This window comes from Sapajus apella, unplaced genomic scaffold, assembly GCF_009761245.1.
Source record: "Sapajus apella isolate SASKATOON/1434 unplaced genomic scaffold, GSC_monkey_1.0 scaffold6, whole genome shotgun sequence".
Taxonomy (NCBI): domain Eukaryota; kingdom Metazoa; phylum Chordata; class Mammalia; order Primates; family Cebidae; genus Sapajus; species Sapajus apella.
The window spans coordinates 77,508,916-77,518,492 of record NW_022436946.1 but is presented as its reverse complement, the minus strand read 5'-3'; the positions used below and the strand labels follow the sequence as shown (position 1 = coordinate 77,518,492).

At 41.6% G+C, this 9,577-nt stretch overlaps 1 protein-coding gene across 7 annotated transcripts in view; it reads left to right on the top strand.

Annotated features, from left to right (window-relative positions):
• Positions 1–3,530: 3,530 nt before the first annotated feature.
• The window catches only part of SMAP1 (small ArfGAP 1), a 178,358-nt gene continuing 172,311 nt past the window's right edge, over positions 3,531–9,577 (top strand). For 5 of the 7 annotated variants that reach the window (XM_032275578.1, XM_032275576.1, XM_032275581.1 and 2 more), the window contains exon 1: positions 3,531–3,941. In XM_032275578.1, coding sequence (XP_032131469.1) covers positions 3,824–3,941 — 118 coding nt within the window. In that variant the 5' untranslated portion in view covers positions 3,531–3,823. The remainder of the gene's footprint in view (positions 3,942–9,577) is intronic. The other 2 variants (XM_032275579.1, XM_032275580.1) reach the window with 2 other exon arrangements.

The window sequence follows — 9,577 nt, the reverse complement described above, 5'->3', positions numbered from 1 at the left end:
AGTCTCCCAAGTGTTTGAACTTGAATCCCAGGTCTGTGTACGATTTCCCAACATTGACCACCAGATGGGTTCTGGCAAAATGCAGCGAGTACACAAAGCAGAGACAGGTGGCTCTGGCTGTCTTGCTGGAGGCCAGATTGTGGGCAAAACAACTCCAGAACTGTGTGTGTTGATCCATACTCCCAGGAATAGCTGTGTCTACTTATCCTTGAATGTGAAGATGAGGGCTTGCTTAAGGAAGTAGTCCACAATGCCTGTGCACTGCTGTCAGCCGTCATCTGCTTCCTGGCACATTGCATCTGCTATTGCAGCTTCACCTGCTCAATCAGGGCCACAACTATCTTGGTGATGGCAACAGCAATGGCACCAGCCAGATGGTCCTTGGCAAAGGAGATGGCTTGTTTGTGTCATGGTTGCAGAGCAGGAAGCTGAGCACATGGACAACTGGGAGGATTGGTGCTGCTGGCTCAGCCCTGTCACTGCTGCACTGAGAGGCCTACCCCTTCTATTCTTGATCAGGGTTAATGGCATCACTATGTACCTGTCTCCCAACTTAGAAAGCTTGGTGTTATTCTCACTTTCTTTATCTTACCTTCCACGTATAGTCAGCTGCCAAATCTTGCTCTTCTAATTTTAAAACATCATTTAATTCTGTCTCTCCCAAACCCTATGCTACTTGCTTAAAATAGGCCTTCATCATATCTTCTTTGGACTATTATTGTGACAGCCCTGTAATCTGTTCCCTTGAAACAGGTTCTCCATACTGCCACTGTAGTTACTGAGAAGAAAGCTTATAAAGTCATTTTTCCATGTAAAAACTTCTATTGGTTCTGTAAACCCATAAGGTTCAAACTCTGTTGCTTGGCTACAAAGCTCTTAACCCTCTGATGGCAATCTACCTCTCCATCTTGTTTCCTTTCCTACCTTCATGTTCTCTGAATACATTCTAGGTTTCTTGGGTCTCATATACTCACTACTTCTAGCATATAACCCTGAACTTTCAGAAGTCCATATGTGTTTTTTAAAGTGATTCCTTTTTCTCCACTCCACCCCCATTCACTTGAAGAATTCCCCCATCTGTTAAAAGCCAAGTTTAAGCATCACCTCCTCCGTGAAACTTTCCCAGATTGATTTTCCCAGGATACTGGATATTGTGTTCCTTTTGCTACCAGAACACTTTGTATTTGCTATAGGCTTTACAGTGTAGTTCTTTTCTATTTACATATTTATATCTCACAGTAGACTGTAAGCTTCTGATTATTAGTGTACTAGATAGAAGTTGTTTAATAAACATTGGTGAAAAAGTGCAATGTTGTTTTCTTCCCAAGCTGTTTTGGGGACTAGTCTCTTTCTTTCTACTATAGCCTTAAAATACAATCAACTCAAATTTACATTTTAATAGCCTCTAAGCTGACCATCTAGAACAACACTATTCATTAATGATCCACTAGTCTCATGTGGCTGCTGAACAGTTGAAATTCAGCTACTCCAGGCAGGGCACAGTAGCTAACCCCTGTAATCCCAGCACTTTGGGGAGGCCAAGGTGGAAGGATAGCTTGAGGCTAGGAATTCAAGACCATGCTGGCCCCCATAGTGAGATCTCATAGACCAGCATGGTCTTGAACTCCTAGCCTCAATTTTTTTGATAATTTTTAAATTAAACAATAAATTCAGCTACTCCAAAATGAAATGAGCTGTTAAGTGTAATACAGCATTTTGAAGATAGTATGAAAACAAGAATGCAAAATATCCCACTAATTTTTTATATCGCATCTTAAAAATATTTTGGATACATTGAGTTAAATAAAATGTATTAGTAAAATGAATTTTATGTTTCTTTTTCTGTTTTTAAATGTGGCTACCGTATTATTTAAAGTTATATGTATGGCATACAAGTATTTCTACTGGACATCATTGGGACCCTTCAATCCATCCTGAAGGTCACTTTTTGGTGGTAAATTTGTATTCCATATTTCTGAGTCCTTACAGTGCTGAACAGAGTTTTTGTAGGGAGGAGAGATACTCCAAAAATTGTGTTTGTTTACTGGTTACTGAAGGACTAACTTTACCAAGAGATCCTTTTTATTATGTTACTACCCTACTTGAAGAATCTACAGGTTTTCTACTGTCAATTGCATCAAGGCCATATTACTTTGTCTGGCTTCCCAAGTCTTCCATAATTGTATCATAGTTTATTTATGCAGCCTTATCTCTCACTCCATCCTAAGCAGTACACTTTGTTCCACTCTATTTTCCAAGGTACTTGAAGTCTTTATGCTTTTATGTATGCTGCTCTTTCTTAATATCTCCCTTCCCAGTCCCCATCTAAATCAAGCCTATTTTCAGGACAAGGCTCATAAATTCTACCTCCCACATAATGTTTTTTTTCTGTTTATTGGAACTCACCCTGATATCTCCCTAGTTGTTATTTGTCAGAGCTATGCAGTTTAAGCTCTAATTTGTTTAATTACTGAGCATCTTCATTGCCATATCCATTCAATTTAATCTCACAAACATTTTTGAGCTCCGGTGCCAAGAACAGGGCTAGGTAGCAATGAGGATCACTTTTATGCAGGGCCAGTGGCTAGAAATTGGCCTTACTAAAAAGTGCTCATCACCTTTCTTAGCATCTGCCTCACCGCAGGCAATGACTGTGTTTATTACGCTTGCATAAGCCCCATATTAGAACTTCCTCATAATATACAACATGCTAAATCATTTAAACTGCCTCACCCAGAGTGCAAACCTCACGAGCATGGATTAGGGTCTGGGCTCCAATCAAAAATGTTTTCTTTCTTTAGTTTTCTTTCTCTTGGGTTAAGGATCACTATTTACACAGCTTCTTGCTAAAGTATTACCGCCTAGTATTTGGCTTCCTGGTCACACTTTCCCCCTTATGGAAGGGCTTACTGCCAGGTGTTTTAGATTCTGGAGCCAGACTGCTTTGGATTTGAATCTCAACTCCTCCACCGAGTAGCTCTGTAATCTAGGCAGGTTACTTAACTCCTCTATGACTCAGCTTCCTCCTCTGTATAATGAGGATAACAATATCATAAGGTTGGAGAAAGGGTTAAACGAGCTAATATTTCTTATAAGAGAGTAATCACTCAATAAAATGTTATCCCTCCATGCACGTCACTACTAGATAATTTCTTGCCCTCAAAATGTAAGAGACCGTTTTTCCTCTTCTATTTCGTTGTCTCCAATTTCTAAACTACAGGCGAATAAACCTCAAATGAATAAACGAACCCACCCAGTAGCTAGAATTTCTGCATTTCCAATGTTGTACCAGCAAGAGGAAAGGCAAAAGGGCAAGTGAAAGTGCCTCCTTGTAAAAGGTCTTCCATGACCGGGTTTTATTCGAGCCCCTCCGGGACCATCACATCTCAAAAGCGGGGGAAACCCTCATGAGGCAGTGCCAGCTATCTTTCCGGAATCACCTTGGGCAGAAGGCCCTTTTGCGGAAAGACCCGCCAGGCCGCGCTCCGTACGTTCCGCGCACGCGCAGTGCGCCCAGCGCCCGGGTTTCTTCCTCCGCGCCACCCGGAAGCCTCGACGCGTCCTCGTCTCCCTCCCCCTCCCCTCCCCGGCTCTATCGGTGCGTGCTGGCCGGCCAGGCGAGGAGGCGGGACACGTCGGCGCTGCCACCGCCGCCGCCGCTGCTGCCCCTCCTCCTGTTCCAGCTGCCGCCGCCGCCGCCGCCGCCGCTTTCTGGGCTGAGTCTGCCCGCGGTCCGGGCGGCGCCAGGTGCGTTCACTCTGCCCGGCTTCAGCCAGCGTCCGCCGCGCTGTAGCTTTCCCGGGCTCCCCGCCCTGCTGCCGAGATGGCGACGCGCTCCTGCCGGGAAAAGGCTCAGAAGCTGAACGAGCAGCACCAGCTTATCCTCTCCAAGCTTCTGAGGGAGGAGGACAACAAGTACTGCGCCGACTGCGAGGCCAAAGGTAGTTCGGACGTCGTTGCTGCCCTCGGTCGGGGCCTCCTGCGACCGGTGACCTTCCCGCCGCTGCGGCGCTCGGGGCCGAGCGGATGCCTCGGCTTCGCCGGCCGGCCCCGGCCCTGACGGGAGGGCGGGTGGCTGAGCGGGCGGGTGCCGGGCTGCTGTCGACCCTCAAGTCCACCAGAGGCGGCGGCGAGGTCAGGCCCGCAGGCCCTGTCAGTGGCCCCAGCCCCTTCTCCTCCCAGACCCTGAGTTGAGCAGGTGTCCGCCGTCGCGATGCTCGGATTCTCTACAGGGCTGGGGATAGGAACGCGACTGGGAGCGCGGCATCCGGCGCGGGTCTGGGCAGAGCTTAGGGTTAGAGAGTTGCTCTCCTAGCTCTACTCACAGCTATCTCTGTGGGTGGGGCCGCCCTTAGGTCTCGATCCTCTCCACTACCCTTCGGTGTGACCCCGTCTTCCCTCTCCGGGCTCGGATTCTTGGTCTCCCAGACCGAGCCTTACCTGCCTGCCCACCTGACAGCTTTTGTACAGGGCTCTTGTTTCTGCTTCCTGAAAACGAGTCTTTTTCGGTGGGTTTGAGTTTTATGGAGTAAATTAATTGGAGAAAGGTCTGTAAGAGTAGTAGTATTGTTTTTTAATCTGGTTATTGCTAGAATGAAGAGGAATTTCATTACCTGAGTCTCTTGGAGGACAGTGGGTTTATATTTCTGAAGATTTTAGTAATTAGGTTTTCTCTGACCAGCCAGTTTGGGAGAATATGTGGACACTGATTTGTGCATCTCATAATGTTGAAGGTTCATTTTAAAGATCTAGAGTTGGAAAAGACCTAATTTTAGTTTGTTCAGTTGGAGGGCTGCTGCCTCAGCCTTTGAAATAGATATACTATTTTTAGCTGCTATGTTTTGTGTTTGGAGATCTGATTTATGTTTAATGTCTTGTAAGTAATCTCATGGGAAATGTATTTCTGATTTTTTTTAAAAAAGAAATGTCTCGTGTATTTAAGAAAAGATCTTGTGTATTTTTAATTGGTTTATTTCGTTATTGGGTGAGAAATAGGGTAGTTCTCCAAAGCAGGAGACAGTCTCTTTGGGGAATGTCATTTAAGATTTCTGTGTTACTTGACTTAGACTTTTCTGACGCTTTACTGTTCATTCTCAATACTATATAAATGAGTCATATTTCAGTAAGCTGATAATATTTGACTAGACTGAGCCATACAGCATCAGCAAGTTACTTCACTGTCATAACAGGTACTGAATCACTGGAAGAATGTGGGAATACTAACTAGATTATTTTTATGAAGCACTGTTCAATATAGTAACTTGATTGAGTCAAAATTATAATTATCCTATGTAACCTTTTCAGGTGATGAGTTTTTACAGTGCATGTCTGGTTTTGCAGTAATATTTGTTTTCCTGATAACCTGATTATGTGTGGTTATTGGGGAGTTCTGTACTGTATTGAGGCTCAGTTGCGTGATTTTCATTGACTGCACTAGTGAAACACTGAAAAATGGTCCTTTAAAAGGCTAAGAAGAAAGGAGCTGAAATTAAATAGTACATATTTTGTCATTTTGAGTAATAACATGGTTAAGTAAAATGGTGGTATTAAATCTGTTCATTAAATGAATAGTAACAGTTTCAGAATTTTAATCTGTAGACATTATTAGAAAATAGTTTAATTTTTGTTGAAATTTCTGTGTCTAAAAAAGTGCTTCATAAAATCAGATTTACTAATGCTTTCTAAAATCCAGATTTTTAAAAGCCATTATTAACCATGTTAACATTTTTTTTTTTTCAATTTACTTTTTTTGAGGTGGGGAGAAGAGAATCATGTACTTCTTAAATTAGGATAAAAAGTTTTACTTCTTTGGACCTGAAGAATAGGAAGTATTCGTTTTGCTCAGTGTTTGTATTGCCACGGAAATCAGTAGATATGTATTGAATGAATGTCTTGTATTTTGATTTTGTCTGGCCTTTTGTTGTTTTACTTGTTTTTGAGAAGTGAAGAAGTAGGAGAAAAGAGAATGGTATCAAGAGTACAAGGATACAGCCTGAAGTGCATGAACTCCAGGTTCATGATTTACAAGGATGATTTTTTTCTTCTTGCTACTAAATCTAGATTAATATTAAAATGATCTTGTAAATTATTTTATCTTGATCTTTCAGGCAGAAAATCACAGGCAAGGCCATTTATTGGTTTAATTAGACTTGATTTCATAGTTGTAGTAATTGAAAAATTCGACATGATAGCGCAATTGGTTTAAATATATTTTGCAGTTTTTGAGTCTTTGGTAAGGTTGAACTACACTATGGAGGCTTTTTATAGTAGAATTCTTGGCTTGTTACATGATTTTGGATCTATATGCTAGGATGAAATTATAAATATACTACTTTTAAAAGATATGTTAAGGGTATTTCTCTACAGCTCAGTTACTAAGAAGTTTCATTCTGTGTATGTATTGATGTTTTCTTCACTGCCTAGTAAATTGCATAAAGCTTTTCATGTACTGTATTTCAAAGTTATTTCCTAGTTAACTCAATTTTCTTTCTTTCAAAGAATGCTTCTCTCACTGAACTTTGAGAATATGTACCAAAATTAAAGCTTAGGATTTGAGGTGCCGACATTCTCTTGCCTTGTAATAGTTGGTAGTGGTATGTCAATTGGGTTTTGACATTTTCTTACTGAATCACCTACTTGTGTTTCCTGGATTGACAGTATTTAGGAAGAAAGGGAGGAGAAAAGGATGTCAGAGGTGCCAGTTTCCTGCTCTTGATCCTGCTCTTACCAAATCTGTTGAACAACTGGAGAATTTAAGAACAGGCAGATGGAACTATTCCCCTTCTCTCCTGGCTGCATTCATGACTCAGTGGGAGTTTAAAGCAGCTTTGTTGGTTATTAGTTGGTGGCACTTTAGGGAGCAGTGAGGACTGAGAACGCCTTTCCAGTTTTAAGTTTAGTTTTTAGTATTTAACATGTCATCCGCAGGTAATGCTAGCTTTGATTCTTTTTTTTTTTTTTTTTACGCTTCTCTGTTTTTTCACAGGCTTGGAATAGGGCATCTATGCTGGACATCAAGAGTGGCCTGAACTTGGCAGAGTAGGGCACCTAGAAAACAGTGCTGGGCTTGGCAGGCACCACATTGACATGTCCCATGCTTGTTAATGTATATTTCTGAGATTTAAAAAATGTGTAAAGGTAAAATTCACATTGGGCAGTTTTCTTCCCACTGTCCCCTCTCCCCAGCCACTGGCAGACACGATTGCATGTTCTGTCTCTGTGGGTTTGCCTGTTGTGGATATTTAATGTAATACAACATGTGGATTTTTGTTTCTGACTTTCACTTCATATGTTTTCAAAGTTCATTCATTTTGTAGCATGTGTCGATACCTCATTCCTTTAACGGCTGAATAATATTCCATTGTATGGATAGACCACAATTTGTCCATCTGTTGATGAACATTTGGTCTGTTTCCACCTTTTGCTAGCTTTGATTTTGAGCATGTTTAAATTGGTATGAAAGTGAGTCTCTTGCCCAGGCAATTTTGGGTAGTCAGAAACATAAGGTTTTTTAACTCTAGAGATTGTTTTGCTCAGCCTATCTGGTATTGAGAGGGTAAACTCTTTGCTCAGATCAAACACTTGTTTATTCATTCTGCAGATCTTGACTTGAAGACACGCTGTTAGGTATTATATTAGGTAAGAGAGCTAAAAAAATTTGTAAGACCTAAAGGAGTTTGTTTAGTATGGGTTTTTTTTTTTTTTTTTCCAAACAAATCATTCTGAAACAATGTGCTAAGTGCTTGTAGTAATGGTTGTAAGAAATAACTTCCCTACACTTATTTTCGGCTGTTGTTCCCTTTGCACCTTGACTTTTGCCCATTGGTGGCCTTTACAGTTCCTAGAATGCTGTCTAAAGACCTTTGCACGTGCTGTTCTTCTGCCTGGGAAGCTTTGTATCAATTTTTTACCTGCTCAGCTTTTGCTCATCTTTCAGTTCCTGCTTTAGTGTCTTTTCAAGGGAAGTAATTCTCCTTGATCCTCTGAGATTAGGTTAGGCTTCTGTTTATATATAAAAGACAGCACCCTGAATCATTTATTGCACTCACCACAATTGTAATTAAGCATTATTTAGGTACTTAGGGGTACACTATATCCCTGTTGGATTATAGCTGCAAGAGAGAAGAGATCTTATATATCCTGCTTAGGGTAGTATCCCCCAGCTCTCAGGACATATGGTAGGTAAATGTAACTTTGCAAGGATTTTTTGAATGAATGAGTGAATGTGTGAATGAGCACAGAGCCCCTGGCAGGCAGCAGGGTGTGTGTGAAAGGGAGTGCACCTGTGAAAGGGAGCAGCATGTGGAGTGACCTTGTTGGGAGAGTCACAGAGGAGTCTTCTTGATTTGAGCTAAGTTCTAAAGGTGGAGTGGGATTTCATCAGGTAGAGAAGGAATTAAAGGTCACAGCTGTACACACAAATGTACAGGTATGAAAGAACAGAAGTCGTTTTATATGGCCCTTACTGGATAAGCTTTGTTTAAGCATGATCAGTTTTGGTGGTCCCAGGTCAGAGGAAGAACTGGGGTAGTGAGGATTGCAGGCAAATCCTGAGTTAGGAGATATTGAACAGTGTTCAGGAAAAGGGTAAGGGGACCTAAATTCATATAGTGTTAATGTATAACTCAGGGTGTAGAGCAGGAAACGGATCAACTGTAGCTATTTTCAGGAATCAAGTACTTACCAAGTCATTGGAAGGGCTGGAAGAGGGAAAGTCAGGGAGTCAGTACTGAACTTCTGCTCTCAAGGCCATACATACGGCCACTGCTTCTGATGCTCCACTGTCATAGCTGCTTCTCCCCCATGAAACTGGCACGATGATGGGGAGATAAGGCCTATGGTGCCGCAACCACTTAGTGTCTGTAGAGATTTTTTGTTAGTTTCCCTTTCTGTAGGAATGTGGCCTCTGCCCCACTCATGTTTTCCATGGGCAAATAATTGGCAGAACCTAATTATGTGCAATACCTTGCCTTCAAGGTAGTCTTAGCTTTATAAACGTCTCAAAAAGTGGAAATGTGTAGAGCCCATTTGGTTGCAAGAGCCAATCCAAAAGTTCATGTTTTTCATTAAGTCTTTGATATTTTAGAGTTGTTACATTTTAAAGTGTAGTAATTTTTACTAAAAAGTAAAGTTCACCTTGGGGAATTGGTGTATATTGTGATGTTGACGATTATGGGACAAATTTATATAAATAAAAGTCTGATTATAATTCACCTGAAGAAATTTGCCCATCTAGAAATTTTCTCAAAATGTGAAACTTCAGTCTGATGGGTCTGTTCTTGTAATTCTGCTGATCTTGAGGTTTTTCCTGATTGTGTAGAGTCCTGGTGTCAGAGCTGAGATGGAAACCATGGATCTCTGACTCATCAGTTTAAAACTTACATGTTGTCTCCCCCGCTTTTGTTCTTCCCAGTTCTTCTTTGACTTTTGTTTGTTTGTTTAAGATAAAACTTTCTTTCAGTACTTCATTAAGGAGACTTACATCTCTTTTTTTTTTTTTTTTGAGACGGAGTTTCGCTCTCATTACCCAGGCTGGAGTGCAATGGCGCGATCTTGGCTCACTGCAACCTCTGCCTCC